Here is an 18,595-nt window from a genome sequence, read left to right as displayed (position 1 = left end):
GCTTTTAAAAATGTTGCAGTGTAGTTCACATCTAGCCTACTTGCACAAATTACATCCTTAGTTGAAAATTAAATTCATGAAAATTAATTATGAATATTGATGTAAAGGAGCTAACTGGGGATATGGCTTTTTGGACTGTCAGTTTAGGCTACAGTAGCCTGTGACACACACACACACACACACACACACACACACACACACACACACACACACACACACACACACTGCAATTAAATGTGGATATACTGCTACAGGTGCCTTTTGTGTGACGACAACAAATTTGTATTAGACCTTTTGTTTGAATGAGGACAAAATCATTCACCCGTTTAACTGTATCATTTATCCTGGCCTTTCAAAAGTTCTCAGGCTGTGGCTTATATGTTCCAATTCATATTCTGTTTTATATTTTGTAGGATATGGTTTATGAATTGATTGGAACTAAAGTCTCATCCGGTCTCTTCGACAGATTAGCAGATGATCTTTAGTAGGCATAGCTTACTTTGTTGCAATATTAGACTGAGGTAAAATGATGATGGCAACACTGTTAAAACGTCATTTATAAGCCTTTACAAATGATCAGTCAATGTGTGCACTGTGGTGAAAGACAGCTTACAGGTTACAATGTATTTTAGCAGCTCTTCCTTAAGGGCACCGACAAGGGGATAGTCTGGGAAACACTCGTAGGAAAACAAGTACCATTGCTATACCTTAGAGACCTTTGCAGAACGCTATGGTACACTGAAAGGTGTCACCTCGATTTCCTTTAAAGATGATTTAATGATCAGAGACGCTGCTTTCAGTTTTGTTTCTACATGTGCTGTAATTTCACTGCAGCAAATATTGTTAATATTTAAGCAGCAATACTAAAAACTGTTATGAACTGTTATCAGACCCTGATGATCCTACTGGCTTTAAACAATGAATGAAGTTACAGCAGCTCTGTGTAAATAGCAGTGTCTCTCTCTTAGGGAGCACACAGCTTCATCCTGTTCAATCCTCCTGCAATCATCCACTATTAGTCAGAATTTTATTTTTTATGATCTGTGGATTAATTGCAGTGTACATTACTGTCTGAATAATGCGCCCTTTAAATAGCAGGAAAATACTGCTCTATTGACTTTAAACCAGGTTTTTGTTGGTCAATGGCGTAATCACTTTCTGCTGCTGCAAGATAGCAACGTGCCTGATCACACCTCATTTACAGACTTACACACCCATGGGTGCACACATAGGCACAAGTATATTTGCTACCTACACAACATGGGTTCTGGGTGAGAAAATGACAACCACGCTGGTTCGAAAATAGCAATGGTACCTGCACTGCACCGTGCGCCGCTTTGCACCAGACGGAAGATAAAGCTCAAGGCCTACTTGAGTTGAATCTTTATAAACGCAGCTGAGTGAGAATAAAATGGTATTAATGTAACAATTTGTGGCTGAAATGATATTTGCAGTTTGCAGAGATCTGACCTTAGCACTGACATTTAATCACCATCCCCACAAAAAACATATGAGAGCTTTTCTCTGTCTTATAAAGAAAGCATGAAGTGCCAAACTGCATTAAAGTTTATGCAATAATGTATATTGCATTTTTATTCCTGTCAGGTAAAGTTAACTTTTGCCTCTCACACTATACTAACAATTCACTTATGCATCTGATGAATCAGCCTCTATGGGTAAAAAGCTGAACATGAATCGTTAAAAAACGATGCATCACTAGCATATCGATACATCTCATTAGGACACGCATATGTTTCATGTTTGGCCTCAAGGAACTGCCGCTGTAACTTTCCACCATTTTCTCTCTCACCCTGCCTCTGCCTGAACTGCTCTCACCAGATGCCCACGGCCTCACTCACACAAAACAAGTGCTCACCCGCTCCCTCTCCTGTGTCTCCTCTTCATTTCCATAAAACAGTCAATGAAAGAACTGACATGGCACCGTGTTGCGCCACCAAACTTTTCTAATGCACAAGATGAGAAACACTGCCGCAAATGCAAAACACGTCAGACAGCAGAGTACAGAGCCACGAGTGTCCGGACCTACAGACACATCATGTCACTGAGAGAGCAGATAACTTAAATCAGCACTGTTTCTCCACACTACACGTCCTCTACACAGTCAAATTCAATCAAAACCACATCACTCGACATATGAAACAGAGCAGCATATCATCTTACTACAAAAATGTATTTTAAACAGCTTTAAAGTGTGTTCACAGATTCTCATTTAGGCTACAGTGTCTCATTTACAAATGAGATTCCTAATAAGATGTTAACACCACTGTAATATCTCCTTCTCTCTGTTCTGCTGTTACTGCATTTAGTAAATCTCAGGATTTCTTCTTGCAGCCAACAGTACCCTACAAATATAGCATTAACAGAATAAAGATGTTAAGATTCACACATTGCCCCACATTGTATTGCATCATGACAAAGCTGAATCATATTGTACTGAATTGTTAGCTATTTAAAAATTTCTAAGATGCATTGTATTGTTGAACATGTATCAAGATGCGTCTTGAATCATCTGTCAGTGAGATGCACACCTCACATTTAACATATATGTGAGATATATATATATAAAGAAAAAGACAGTCCCCTTAATAAGATGAATTGCCATTGGTGTTAGGATGGTAGCCCGTTCATGTGTGAATAGCCTGGATTTATTAAAGGATTTACAAAGTGGAAATAATGACTCTCCAGGCCTTGAAATTTTGCCAGATCTGCTTAGGCCAGCAAACTGGTTATTATAAGGGTGTTTACACACCTGTAGTTTGGTCCATTTGGTCCAGACCAAAGGGGAAAAAAGATACATGGTTGCATTTTATTTCTGGTCTGTTTCCTGTGCACACTGACTTTTTACAAACAAACCAAGCGGAGAGAATATGATGCTATGCAGACTGACAGGTAACGTGTTGAGAAGAAAGGGAGGCGTCTTGTAAAGTAATGATTTGGGGCTCATTACAGTAACACTTTTCAGTAGAATTAATGAACTGATGAAGTTCACAGGGTAGGATACAAACACAGCAGTTTTAACAGCTGCTGACCCATTAATCAGGAAGAGTAACCACAGTGGTAGGCATTGGCAGGGATTGCACTACATGACTTATACAGATCAATTACACAATTGCTTCTGGAACACATTTCACAATCAGATGATGAATTTATGAGTAGTTTACCTTCCCAGGTATCAGCCCAGTTCTTTGGTTGTCACCAGGATTCCACCTAAAATGCGTCAGTAGCCCCATTCTCAAACACAGCCTAAAGGTATTCCCGGTTTAATGTTGATTTAAACAAACGGTTAATGAGTTATGGCCAATTTCTTTCTAATCACTGTCCCTTAGGAACATGTCTTGATTGATTGGCAGCCAAGTTTTTGGAGCAATTGTCCTCATTTATAATGGAAATGTGTATTTCAGTGCCACAATGCTGTATAATCGATTTGGTGTTGATAGAGTCAGAATAAAAAAAATAATAATAATAAAAAAAATAAAATAAAACTTTGCTTTTATTGTCCAGAAGGCTTTTTTGTAGAGCACATTGAGCTGGTGTCCAATGTCAGTGTCAGTCAGACTTACAGTGTGATGGAGACACTTATGTGTTTTTGGAAAGCATTTACACATTATCTTTAGGTATTAGGTGTGTTTTCAGTTCCATGTTTCCAGCTAATTCCAGCTCACATCATTTTAAGCTGCAGCACACTCACACAGTACTTTGAGCACGCCCAGTTCCTGTTAAGTTTTCTTTACCTCCAAGTTGAACTGGTAAGAATTATGTGACCTCATTTATTGTGACACAAGCCCTCCCTCTCATAGGTATCCTGCAGTCAGAACCCACATTGATATTTAGTTGCACTTTCATTCAGGTGCATCCAAGGAACAGGCTGTTATTTAAGGGACCGACTTTGATAACACCACACAGTCTGGATCCGCCATGGAGACGATACACCTCAGTCTCTTCGTGATGCTGGTAAGAATTTTTTTTATGATGACAGATGTGTTAAAACTACATCACAACATGCTTACTCAATGCTTACTTCTGCCTTTGATTTAAACATGATTGACTGTGTTTAGAAACGTACTTTCATCCGACTGATTCTAACAACATGAACGATGGTGTAAAGATAACAGACGTGAAAACATTTTCTAAAATGGAAGAACAATATACACACGACAGATGTGCTGTCAGCGAGGGAATGTTTCTCTTCTTATAGAGATATTGCACAGCTAAAGCTCTCTATAGCACAATTACATTATGCAGAGACAGTATTATTTGCTGTTCAGAGATTCTGGAAGAAGGTGGCGGTGGAGTGGGTTGGGGGAAACAAAGGAAATGAAGGGGGAAAAGAAACTGTTATGATAAATTCTGCCTTGCACTGTACCATATTTGTGTCTGTATCGTTGCCTCTCCAACCTATAATATAAACAATAAACAACTGATCACAAAAAATTACATTTTAGAAATTGTAGAGGTATATGGGATGATCTTTTTTCTAGTGGAAAATGAATGAACAGCTATCAAATTAAAACAATTTCGAAATTTCAAGTTAAATATCAGTAATAGTGACAAACAACTGTTGCATGTCCGTCAACATTATAGACTGCCGTGTCATCCTTTTGACTGACATTGTGTCGTTCTGGAAGAGGTGTTATGCGCACAAACTAAGAAACTTGTTGAACATCAAATTCAGAGCATAATTTCTACTTGTACAGCACAAAATATTACAGAAATCGCAATATGACCAAGTGCAATATCCTAATATCAGGAACTGCTATTTTTTGATGAAGGAAAAATGCATAACAAAACAGCATGATAATGAAGTACTATAGTGTTGCAAAGATGCCCCTACAAAGCTCGCTCTTCAGATGTAAAAAACAGGGATGTTCCTAAATTGCCGTAAATTTCAAATTAGACTAGCCGACTATTCTTGCAGTAAGACACAACCTACATTCAACCCTACGTCCATTTTCTAGATTAAAACACTAACAAACTGCTGCTTTGATGAGCTGTCATCTCTCTGACTTATGCTTGTTTGAAACGGAACTGAACAAATGTCACATCATCATGATTTAAATTTTTTTTCCCAGTGGAAAATTAAAATTGTGATACAAAAATGATCACTCACACTAATTGTGAATCATTTCATAATCTCACTATCCGTCAAAATAACTGAAGCATGATTTTTTTTAAATAGTGAGAATCATAATATACAAAAACATCCCCAAATGCAGTCAATCCAGTGTAAGTACTTTAATGTCTTTGCAGTGTTTGGGAGTCCACGGGTCATCTTCAGAAATTTTGCTGCGACAAAAAAGAAACTGGATCATTGATTCCTTTACTATTGATGAAGGATATGACGGACCTTACCCGTATTTTCTGGGCAATGTGAGTATCTACTGAGCATCACAATGTATGAATATATAATAATAATTCATATATAATAATATAACAACACATTTGATAAAATGCAGTAAGATTTGCTGGTGTGTTTTGACTCCCTACAGATTAAAATTGAGAGGGAATTTGTCCTTTTCATGATACGTGGTCAGGGTGTTGATGAGGAACCAAGAGATGTATTACAAATCGACCAATATGAAGGGAATATTACTGTCCACCGCCCTGTGGACTATGAGACATACAAAAGTCTTAAGGTTAGAATGATTTTACTAAAACAGAACTGTTCCAATGATCTCATAGAAAGCACAAAGGATATTTGTTTGTGTGTGTGTGTGTGTGTGTGTGTGTGTGTGTGTGTGTGTGTGTGCGTGTGCGTGTGCGTAGAGCATGGTGAAGTTTCCATTATTTCACAGTCCTTGCCTTTCCATTACAGCTAATGTTTCAGGCAATTGACAGACAAAGTAATGTTGTAGACACACAGCTGGGCATTGACATACTGATCATCGATGCAAATGACAACCCTCCAAAGTTTGAAAGAGAAAAGTATGAGATCACCATAAAAGAGTCAAGAGCACAAGGTAACTTCTTTACTGCTGCTATCGTGACGTAGTAATTTACATGAAATTAAATTGTTGGGAATGACCAAAAATAAAACCAAACAAACCACTCCTGTGTTCTGATTCTGACAGGCACTGAGATCATTACCATCAAGGCAACCGATGACGACACTGAAGACAATAAAGAATTCGATTTAAAAATAGTCTCAGTCACCCCTGAATCGCATGACCTGGAGTTCTACATAACACAGTTCAGTGGTAGTGAGACTGGAACCATTTCATTTAAAGGGTGTCTGGACTATGAGGTGAGAGGAATCATTACTTGATGGCATAATTCCAAAATCAAAAATAACATGACAAAATAAAATATGCTTGATATTTATTTTTATAATATGATGGTTCTTTTTAACTGATTAGAGTGCAGAGAAATACACCATTATTGTGGAAGCAAGAGACCATGGGAAAAAAAAAACGCTCGCCAGCTCCTGCACCGTCATAATCAACATAGAAGATGGAAATAATCACATTCCTGTGATCACAGGACAAACTGTAAGCAATTACCTCTTTCAATTACCTTGAGGGAGGTGATGACAGCTATTACTTATAATACAAGTCTATTTTCATGATAAACATTTAATTTATTTTTTCCTCAGGGTTCAAGTAAAGTGAAAGAAAGACAGGAAAATGTTCTAATCTCACGCCTGCAAGTTACAGACAAAGACACCAGAGGTACAGCAGCCTGGAGAGCAAAATACAGCATCCACGGAGACACGAAGAATAACTTCAGAATCACCACCGATCCTGAGACAAATGAAGGACTACTTTATGTGGAAAAGGTATTTTGTCTGTTTCAAAACACAGTTGAACATTTGCGACAGCATTTGGTAAAAATACACAAAACAGTAACACACAAGACCTACACAAGCTCTGAAAACCTTAGTGCAATTTGATATCTTCGACAATCAATAAAAAAAAACCCAAAAAACAATACAATAAGCATTATGGTTTATGTAAATCACTCTGGATAATAATTTAGAGTGTACTTGAATTCATGATTTTGCTGTTCTACCTATATTCCTTTAGTTTTTGACTGTCCTTCAGATTTTATGCAGCATTAATATCTACATCCTGATTCAGACAGTAAATGGATAGTCCAGATTAATTCAAGTGGGGTTCTATGAGGAACTTATCAATAATCAGTGTATTACATACAGTAGATGCTGATTGACAAGCTCCCAGTCTGAAAGGGCAGAGAGAAGGACCAACATGGAGGTGAAGCACTGAACTGCTGTGGACAGGGTCAGCAGAAAAATGTTTTTTAGCTACTTACAACAAGGCCCTGATAGTTTGAATGCGCATTCAATCCAGAATATTTTCACCACTTTACCTGGCTGTCAGGCAGCCTTTTCTGATGAGAAACCACCATTACCTAAGATTTTGTTTATTTTTATACAAGACAAATATTGCACTCTCACACTCAACCGGGCTCCAATGGCGAAGTCGGTCATTTCCCCTTTCAGGACATAAGAGTTGCTGGTATGGGTTTGTTAGTTTGTATTATTGCATGACTTTCATGAATCCTACAACAGCACAAACAAACTTAGAGATCGAGGCAGAGGTAGATCAGCCACTCTTGTGATCAGCAAGGTTAGTTTTTTCTGTTGGGAAAGACTGCCTGATGGCTAGGTAAAGCATTGAAAATATCCAAAATATAGCATACACATTTTTTTTAGATGGGCCTTTTGTTGGCTGGCTGTTGATGGCTGAAATACTTTCTGCTGTTGACTCTGTCCACAGCAGTGCATTATTGCTTAGCTTCCATGCTGGTGCCCCTCTCTGCTTCTCCAAACGTGTCAACCAGCACCTACTGTAGGTAATAAGTACCATACACAACCCCATTTCAAATAATTCAAACTATCCCTTTAAGACATCTCTCGCAAGCCTTTTTTTTCAAAACATGTTTTCATGTAAGCCAGTGCTTTCGCCTCCTTGAGGACAGAAACTGCACCATTAGTGCTTACAAACACTAAAGAGAGTGAGACTTAAATGGATATTCTTGAATGTGGTCATTTATACACTTCAGAGATTTTTCCTGTAGTACTGCATTGCAAAAAGAACCAGTGTTTGAACTTTATAGCTCTTCAAAAAGCCATAATGTATGATGTGATGTTACATAATAGCATGAATTCCAATATTTGTCTTCAAATCAACATTCAATCTTCATGTCTTTTACAGCATCTGGACTTTGAAGATGGTCCACTGAAGAACTTGACTATCAATGTTGAGAATGAGATCCCTTATCACACATGCAAAGTGGTGAAACGCAAACACACTGGTCTTTGGGAAGTCACCACTATTGATGGTGCCTCTTTTACTCATGGCGGTGTCCATGGTGGTGGTATGATATGGGCAGAGACAATGGGTCAGTCCACCTACCAAGTGACAGTGTCTGTGGAGGATGAAAATGAGCCTCCAATCTTTGACAAATCTAACAAACAAATTAATCTGGTTGAGAATATTGGGGCAGGACATTACCTGGAGACATTTACAGCTAAAGACCCTGACATCACCAGTGCAAACACATTTGAGTAAGTCATTAAGATGCTAGCTACATGTTCAAGTTACAGGACAACAACATTTACGTTTGTGTGCCAATAGAGAGCAAGTCATGAACATGTCTACCCGTGTTTCAGATACAAAGTAGGACACGATCCGGCTGGTTGGATCACAGTGGATCCCCTGACAGGAGCAATAACCACATCAAAGACGATAGACCGAGAGTCACCCTTTGTGAACAACAGTATCTATATGATCACAATACTTGCTGTTGACAATGGTATGACCTGGAGTTGTTTTTACATTCTTCAAGTCTATATATTCTCAATCAAATTTTGTCATATTGCTGAAAATATGCATGTTTGGTTCACCAGGCGACCCTCCAATGACGGCGACTGCAACCCTCAGCATCCACGTTTCTGATGAGAATGACAATTTTCCAACCCTGGCTGTAAGCACATTTGACATATGCCAATCGGACGGACCCTCTCTGGTCAATATCACAGCCATGGACTTGGATGGAGATCCCTACAGTGGACCTTTCAGATTCAACCTCCTCGGAGATGTTGAGGGCAAGTGGAGGCTCGACCCTAGTGAAGGTGAGCGCTGGTTCTGACAAGTCTTTTTGGGTTCGAACACAGCCAAGATGATATAACTTATGCATATAACATCATATAACTGCTATTTAAGTAACCTCTATTGTACATAAGGCCAATTCAAGTGGTGACCCTTTAATGACCTCAATCCAGCCCTTTGATCATTTATAGATATGAAATAAAAAACTAGAAACAAATACTTTCTACAAATGAGGGAGAGGTTAATTAGCCCATTCATTGGCTCTGTCTGTTGTTAAGAACAAAAACACTTTTTCTATCAAACATTTAATATCCTTGTATTCCACTGCTTTGCTTCCCTTTGCTCTGTCTATATATAATGAGAAAATACTATAAATAAAAAAAAAAAATAAAAAAAAAACAAGAACATAGACACTTATTTTATTAAAAAGTTTTAACTGAGGCAAAATGAAACAAAAATGTTAAATAGTAAACATTGTGTTCATTGAAACAACAAGGTATACTTTCAAACTAGGTGCATTGTCTTTCCTGCACTTTTCTACATGTCTTTTCCAATTATGAAAATAAAGGGGATAAAAAAGGTGAATTGTTTTACACATTTAAATTTCTAATCTGTAAAGTTAGAAATTCAAGAAAAATCTTTCTTTTTTCTTTCTTTTTTTTTTTTTACAGATCCATTTTCCTTACAGATCAGATATAGAAAACGTAAATGTCCAGCCCCTTGGCACTTGTTTTTTTTTTGTTTTTTTTTCATATCTAGCCCTTCTAAAAAATGTAATAGAATAGGCCTGTCATACAGTAATATGACAAAATTCATCTTGGATGTACAGGGACTTTTGCCAGCCTGGTGAAAGAGAGCACACTTCATTCTGGACACTTTGAGCTGTTGTTGGAAGTTTCTGACCGTCAGCAAAAGACTGCAGTCCACAACCTGTCAGTTACCGTGTGTGAGTGCAGAAACAAACTGGTGCCAAACTGTCAATCACGCAAAGCTACTGGCTCAGCAGCAGGAGCAGCAACACTCTGGATCCTTTTTCTCAGCATACTCCTGTTTGCAGGTAGGACAAACATCCAAAATACTTTGATCATCAGAAAGATTGCTTAAAGTTTTATTTTAAACATACTATACTGTATATACTGTAAATGTGTCACAATTCTCCAAATCCATGATTCTATTTTACTTTTGATTTTAAGGTTGATTTCATTTTTGACTTTTTTTTTTTTTTTTTTTGCAGTGACAGCTATGTAATTGTTGGATGACAGTCTTGATCTGTAACGATCAACAAATCATTGGTTTTATTCCCTGTCATTTATATTTTTAAATGCTTTTTTAAAAAGATAGTCTATATGGTATCAAGTGTGATAAAATGGATAATAAGCTATGCTTGCGTGTCCTCTTAAATGTTGTATTTTTCTTTGGACACGCACGTGAGACCAGAAGTGGATGATATCGGAAGAGTGGAAAGAAAAAAAAAATATTGGGAGAAATGCAGATTAAGCCTCCAATTTCCATTATTTAAAGGGAAAGCTAATTTTGATCATATTTTGACTCAATATTGAAATACTGAGATTGTGACACCTCTGTATACATATAATAAATATTCAAAAGCAAATTTACATTTGTTTGTTTACATTGTTTTTACATTTCTAATATAAATTAATACATTTTGTCATGAGCCCTTCCTTAGGTAGAAGATAAATAGCCACACTTAGGACATAACACTGTATGATTTGATTTGTGCATGTACTTGTTCTATCGCAGGTCTGCTACTTTTGGCTTTTTTAGTGACATGCAAGAGACCGATGACAAAATTCCCAGTGGAACCTTCAGGACATCTGATTGACGGCGACACTGAGAAACCAGGGACTGACTGCACAGTAAATACTTTTATACTGTTATTACAAAACTACCTGTACTTGATTATTCCAGTAGTATGTAATACAAATATAACTGTGACTGTGGGGCTGTATTCAATTTTTAAACAGGTGGATTATGGGAAAGCATTTAATCTCCACCAAATCCAAACAACATCTCAAATTCCAATAACAACGTTGATGCAAGTAAGTGATGAAAAATTTAAAGTATACATATATTAATAATAAGTTTATAAACACTTAATCTGTTATGCATCGTGACAAATGAGTTCTTAACTTGAAAAGGCTATTTGCAGGTAGATGCTGGGACAACAACAGCTGCACCGCCACGAGCCTATTCAGAGCACGCCATATCCCAACTTGAACAAGAGCGAAGGAACAACTTTCATTGGGTACAAAAAGTATTATTTTTTTAATGTCAAAAAATGCATGGTATTCTCTGTTAAAGGATGAGTCTTGCAACAAATCCAATGAAAAGACCAAAACCACAAATTGATCCAAGTACCAAAGCCTGATATAGCTTCCCCTTCTGTGACATAACACTTCATTGCCCATATTAAAAATTTAACACTGCAGTGGGTCACAGTTTCCGTCATTACAACGAACATGGGCACTGTTTACCGAGTCGATTCCACACACAACACCACCCTGCTGCTTAATACTCGCTGACACACCAAACCAAAATTCAAAATAGTCTTTACTTCTTTTCAAATAATGTTTGCTGAAGACTAAGGTACCCAGCTGTTCTAAGATTTTTTGTTTTTAAATTCTGTCTCAGTAAGAACATGTGAGCTTGGGGCTTACAGTCAGTTTTTTGTTTTTTTCTGTTTTTTTGTTAAATCCCAATCAAACAATTCTTCCTGATAATGATGGTATTTTATTGGCTCCGTTTTTGCTTTCTTTTTCACTTCCTTCTCCTTGTGTTCACCTGTATAACTGCTGCATTTCAACCACAATTCCATTTTCTTGATTTTCATCTGTCATTCAAGACCTAAACTAGCCTCATGCTATGTGAACAGGACTGTATTTGATACTTTCTACTTCCATGAGGTTTTATGGCAGTTTACAGCTTTCGGCAGTTAACAATTGCACTGAGAAAAGGAATATTAAATAAAATATATGGTATAATTGTACCTACATTTACATTTTTATTGAACTTATTACAGTGTCATTTTAGAAATTGTGCATGAGTGATATTTTTAAAATTAACATTTAAAAAAAATCTGTACCCCCCTTCAGTACTTCAAAGTACTTGTAGTGGCACTAATACTCCCATTTGAGAAACACTGGACTAACACACTCTTGGTTTTGGTGTTTTCATTTTTTTTTTGATAACCAGAAAAATAGAGAACAAATTGCCAGTCTAATGGCAATAAACACTTATTAGAATTATTTCAAAAGTGAGGTGCTGCAATGGCCTGACAAGATTGTTTTTTTTTCCTAGTTCACAAACAACTCAATAACCAATGACCAATACCAAAGAAAAACCTTCATGGAACGAGACGTGACACGTGGGAACTCCATGCGTTGGGTACAGAAATCGTTATTGTTGTTGAATCTGAGTAATGATGTTAAGAATTGTACTGAGCAACGCCATTTTGAAGTGCATTAAGTTGTACTATATTTAAAAGGTTTCATATTGTAAATCATAAAAAGCTGAAATATTTGATTTTCTAGTCGACGGGTGGATCAACAACCATGGGAATGAGACGTCTGGACAAAAACTCAATGCGTGGGGTACTGCAATCTACACTACAATGAGCATATTTCCAGTGAAATCTGTAATGCTGCTGACTCTGAAGAGACAGATGTGAAGAATTTTATTGAGCCATGACATTTTTACAGTTCATTATATTCTACCAAATATCAAAATGTGTCATACTGCACAGTATTAACCACCGAAATATTTGATTTTCTAGTCAATGCATTCATCATTGAGCATGAGAATGAGACATCAGGCTGAGGCATCAAACTCTATGCGTGGGGTACTGCAATCTACACTACTATGAGCATATTTCCAGTGAAATCTGTAATTCTGCTAACTTTGAAGATACAGATGTGAAGAATTTTATTGAGCCATGACATTTTAGTTTGTTAAATTCTACCAAATATCAAAATGTATTATACTGTACAGTATTAACCAACAAAATATTTGATTTTCTAGTCAATGCGTTCGTCGTCAACCATGAGAACGAGACATCAGGATGAGAAATCACAGCTTATGCACCAGGTACTACCACTATGAGCATTTTTCCTGTGAAGTTTTCAATTTTTACTTTTTTATATCTATGGAAAGTTGTAGAGTCGTTATTTGCGGAACCACTGAAATCATGCAACTATCTGCATCTGATTTTCCAGAACTGGATGAGAGGCGGTGAATGTTTTGCAGACGCTGAGATTAGTGCCCACCGTCAAATTCTGTTTGCAGCACTAAATACGGTAATGACAAGAATTTGGTCAGTCCTACACAAACGGTGTAATTGTTTTCATTCTATTTTCTTATGTACTCTCTTTTTCTTCATTCTCTGTATAATGAAGATGCTGAACAAACTCTATGCACAAGAAGAGGGGCTGGGTGAAGATGTTCTTCATGTGTACGCTAAGGAGGAAGACCACGTGGTCAGCTGTGACCTTGATGCCATCTCCATTCCTGACATTTCCTTTGACCCACACATGGACGAGAACATGGATTTCAAGTTCAATACTCTGGCTTCCATCTGCATGCCTGGTGAAAGCTTTGCCAACAGTACAGTAACCTCCAGTGTAATGGAAGAACTTGAGACAGCGACTCTGATCCAAGTGGAAGCCAAAAACTGTCATGAGCACTCAATCACATCTCTAAAATATGTGTAACTGTTAGGGCTGTCAAAATTTACGCGTTAATAATGCCTTAATAATGCCTTAATAACTGTAACCCTAACTCTACAGATTAAAATATCTGTCGCTGCAAAGACCAAACTGACAGATATTGATCTACATAATTGTTAGTCATGATGAAGAGTCCAGACCCCGTCTCTCCTGTAAAGACCTTAGCAACAGAGACATTTCATCTTCTGTCCATAGATCTAACTAGTTTCAAAGTACAATGGGTCTGTGGGGCAAATCTCTCTTCCATGGAATTAGAGATGTAAAATGTGACACAGAGAATGGGTTTAACTGCTCTAAATTGACACAAAAGGTATATTCTTCTAAACATGAGGCCTTTTGGAATGCACAAAACAAACAAAAAAATTATACTATTAATTCACACAGAGTCATGAGTCATATGCAGCAGGGTGTGTTGTGGGGCAGGGTCACTGGTTGTGGGGAGATAGAATCTGATAACACTGCAGTAACAACGAAGACTAGGTGACTTGACTTTAAGCATAAAAGATGAATCGTCTAAGTCAATATGGTGTTCATTAAAATGCGGTAAGAGGGAAAGATGTTTCACCTTTCTTTGGAATATCTAGAGATATTTTGGGATAACTGTTTACATGCCTTGTTTTAGCCTTTACTGTAGTTACATAATAAAGTACCCATTTTCCGTTTAATCGCTGTAAGTCCACTGGAAACGGTCAAGCTTTTCTAAATGGTGACATTTTTTAGGGGGCAAAATCTGAAATGTATTTTTATGTGAACATCAGAAACAGTGAAGGTGTGTTTTTGCGTAAGTAAAGCTCTTCCAAGAAAGTCTGATAAGTGCTGATGCATCATACTTCCAGAGAAACATTATCTGCTTGCCAAGCCGGTTTTGTGTTGTTTAAAATGTAGATAAATAAAAAAAGGTGTGTGGACATGTGTCTACATGCATGGAGTGGGAACGTATCCACGTCTCTGAAACAAAAACAGAAGGAATCTTCTGTTTTCTTTGAAGGATGAAGATCTAATGTTTGCATGTACACATGATATATATTATATGACAGTTACAAGTGGGCACGGAGAAGAAGTAAACTTTGAAACTTCACAAACACTTTACTAAAAATGCATTCACCCACAGCAATGTGCCGTACACAAGATATACAGTTCCACAATCTATCACAATCTACCTGCAAGTCTAATACCACTGATTACTCTAACATTAACTAAGAATACTTATCTAGTTTATAAATCTATTTCCTATGAAACACTGACTCCTTGTGGTTATATAGTGATAATTTAAGGCCCTGAATGGTACAAGATTTTATATGGCTCCTCACCAGCCTATAGCCTGAAGTCCTCTGATAAGGCACTGTTAGCTATTCAACGTTCAAGGCTGAAGGCAAAAGGAGACAGGGTTGTTTTTTTGACTATAAAATCACTGCCATCTTTTAAGTTGTCTCTCAAGACTCATTTTTGCCATCTGACTTTTTAAAAATCATTTTATATTTACTTTTAGCAATTTTGTTATTTGTATTTGTCGGCAATGATTTTTTATTCGATTATTTTCTTGCTTGAGTTTAGTTGTCCTTGTTTGTAAAGCTCTTTGTTTTGAAAGGTGCAATAAAAAAAGTTATTTTCATGCATGACATTCACCGTATAATTTTACAAAATGGAAAACCCTAAGGTAAAGGAAGGTAAGGTATACTTTATTGAACCACAGGAAATGTTGTTTTGGACTCAAAGCTGCTGCATCACACAACATACTACAACCACATAAACACAGCTCATACATACGAACACTTGCACTGATATGCTTAGTGTTAAGTGTGCGATAATTTTGTATGGACTGTGAACACACAGCTTATTCATATTATTTCTGTGACTTCTTGAACCTAGATTTTTTTACCAGCCAAAGATAATAATTTACTAATGTACTGTGCCTCTAATAACCAACACGTCTCAGGTGTCTCTGACAGTGTGGGCCTCAACACACAGTTAACATGACGGGGAACTGATCCAAACATTAATTACAATTTAAAATCATTTGCCTCAAATTATTGTACCGTACTTACAGCTGCACTAGACAGGCAGCAGTGTGGAAAGAAAAACACAACTGCATGGGATCTATGGAAAAATCACCAGAACACTGAAATGATGAACTCTTTGCACCAGTAAATACCAGTTTGTGTGTGTTGTTTACTTGTTGTTGTAGCCAGCCTAGATGAACCGGTGGTATCCAGACAGGAGTGCACTGGGTGTGAGCTGCTGTTCCACCTGGAAGCATTTACGGGAATACTCTCAAATTCTCTACACCACGCCTGGACATGAGGGCCATACAAACACAAAACAACAAGAACCCATGCATGAAATAACAGGTGAGAGCTTACAGTAGTCCATTTTGATCTCACACAGTTGTTGCATTCTAAGGTGTTAGGGAATTTTCCAATTTTAGGTATCATACAAAGGTTTTGAGTCATTGAGACGCCTGCGCTAATTATTAACAGACATACTGTCTTTCTTCTAGACAGTACATGTAGATGCAGCCGTCTTCTCCTTTCAGACAAACAAGAGAACAACCTGATAGTGTTGCTATGGCAGCTAAGGTCGGAGATGTGTTTATCTTGTGTCTCTGAAAGGAGCAGACGTAGCTGTTATATCACTGACCCTGTAAGGAATGATAGGGAAAGGATGCTAAGCTGTGGTCTCAGACTTCGTGTAATCATACTTCCTGTGTTTGGATCTGTAGACCTATAGGCTAATTCTTATGCTGTAGGTGTGTTGGGTCTGACCTAATTTGGGCATAGGCTCATTATGACCTTATCTGTGAATGTTTAAAACTCCAGAATTGAAGGGAACAGCTGGACAAAACATGTACAGATATTTCCTTCATTCTCCTTCACCAAGTATTATTAAACCGGTTTTAGCGTAAGACATATTGGACTCCTGTGTACTTTCTCCTTTTGATATATGGGTAAAAAATAAGATGTACAACCACAGGCAGTACCAACCATGTAACAGATAAGATCAGGGCTGTGCCAACAGTGTGGTGTTGAACGATGCCTGAATGTGGCGATGGTCACGATGGCATGTATGAGCTCCGACTAGTCAGGCTTCTGAAGTGCAAAGGTGGTATAAACCCTTCGCTCCATGTCAGGCTGCTGTACCGGGATCACCCTGGAGGCCGCGGTGGAGGTGAGAAAAACAACAAACGTTAACTGAACAGATGAAACTGAAAATGAGAAAGTGTTTATTTTTGAAGTTGAGATAATCACGATAGAAAGAGGTTCAACGTATGCCAGGTGGGCATATTCTGCTGCTCCCTTTGTTCTGAAAAATGCTATAGCACTAATTTACAGGAACAGCTAGAGATCTCCCACCTGGAGTGTTCCCCTCCTCAAGGACTCCGCAAATATTCTCTCAAGTGTTTGTAGCTTCAGTCTGCAAAACAATGTTCCTGAAGCACAATTCAGTATTAATCAGTGCATTGACGAGACAATGAAAAACCACATCTAACCAGAAAGTCATTTTCAGCAAAGTCAAAATTAAAAGTCCACAATAAATATCCCCCCTTGTTTTTCAAGGCTTCTGCAATAAACAGTTCTTCACCTAAACAAATCAAATTAGTATCTGTGGGAAGATTTTAGTGGTTCGGTTTAAGGTAAGAATTAAACCCTCTTCAATGAAACCCGTGCCGTCAGTTTAAATGCATCAAACTAGGCCAGTGCAGTCACATATCACGTCAGTTCATTAAGGTAACACTTCAATTTGGGGTTTCCCGCTAATGCAAACCAAACTCAAAACACGGAAGTAGACTCAATAAGAGAACCCCAGGCCCACGAAAGGTCTCGCGAGAGTGATATATATTTGTATATTTCTTTTAACCCAAACGATGGATTTTTCCACAACCCTAACCGGGTTTTTTCTGTCCCTAAACCTAGGATATTCACTTAACCACAGCGTTCTCACATTTAAAACAAAATGTTGTACAAGGCGTATAAAGAAGAAACAAACACACAAATATCGCGAGAGTTCCACAAATCAAGGGTTAGAGTTGACAAGAGTTCAGTTCAGTTCACTCTCAAGCATTCAATCAACTCCCAAAAGTTTGTGAAAGAAGAAATTAAATGGCCAAAAAAAAGTGAAAAATGAAGACCTGGCTTTCGCCGACTCACCGTAACCTGGAGGGGATTATTGATCTGCTGGTTCCGGAGATATAAGAGCTTTTCGGAGGACGACTTTGCTCTTCTTTACTCGCCGGCATTCAGACAACATTAACGTGGTCGAAAACCGGAAAGGGATTTGTTGTCAGGATGCAAAGGTGACAGGGGTGTGGTGTTAATTAATTAAAATTAATTAAGTAATAGTTTCCCCGTGACAGTGCATATTAATAAACATTACTGTAAATATGCCAAAATAAGCGAAAAGACTATTGGCCAGAGTTGGCAACCTAAAATCAATATTAAAAAAAATAAGAATGAAAATTAATGAAAGAAATCGACCTGATTTTGATCTGATCTGGGACAGGTCACTTTGAAATCTGGACACTGCTTAAAGGTCTGTTTATCATTGGTTCCTTCAATTAGTCATTTCAGTCTGGCAAACTAAAAAACAAAAATGAATTAAATTAATGTAAGTTAATGTTAAGTGTCAGCTGGTGTTAGTGTGTTGTCCTGATGTTAGTTAGTATGTTTTCAAATGCATACTGAGGTCGAATGTAGAGGTCAAGGTGATGTAATAATCAAGTTTACGTGTCCTACAATTATCACAAAAACAGTTTGTCCTAGACTCTAA

At 37.6% G+C, this 18,595-nt stretch overlaps 1 protein-coding gene across 1 annotated transcript; it reads left to right on the top strand.

Annotated features, from left to right (window-relative positions):
• Positions 1–3,837: 3,837 nt before the first annotated feature.
• Positions 3,838–13,977, top strand: LOC146325001 (cadherin-like protein 26). Its single transcript, XM_084719859.1, has 17 exons — positions 3,838–3,972; positions 5,269–5,388; positions 5,508–5,654; positions 5,834–5,978; positions 6,090–6,262; positions 6,375–6,506; positions 6,611–6,793; positions 8,193–8,545; positions 8,651–8,793; positions 8,888–9,112; positions 9,919–10,146; positions 10,851–10,966; positions 11,260–11,355; positions 12,883–12,948; positions 13,128–13,193; positions 13,322–13,402; positions 13,502–13,977. Exons 1-17 carry the CDS (start codon positions 3,937–3,939, stop codon positions 13,814–13,816), a joined length of 2,625 nt encoding a protein of 874 aa, XP_084575985.1. The 5' UTR covers positions 3,838–3,936; the 3' UTR covers positions 13,817–13,977.
• The last annotated feature ends 4,618 nt before the right edge of the window (positions 13,978–18,595 follow it).

This window comes from Lutjanus erythropterus, chromosome 6 (genome assembly GCF_056507025.1).
Source record: "Lutjanus erythropterus isolate fLutEry1 chromosome 6, fLutEry1.hap2, whole genome shotgun sequence".
NCBI classification, from domain to species: domain Eukaryota; kingdom Metazoa; phylum Chordata; class Actinopteri; order Lutjaniformes; family Lutjanidae; genus Lutjanus; species Lutjanus erythropterus.
This window is presented reverse-complemented; position numbering and strand designations above follow the sequence as displayed.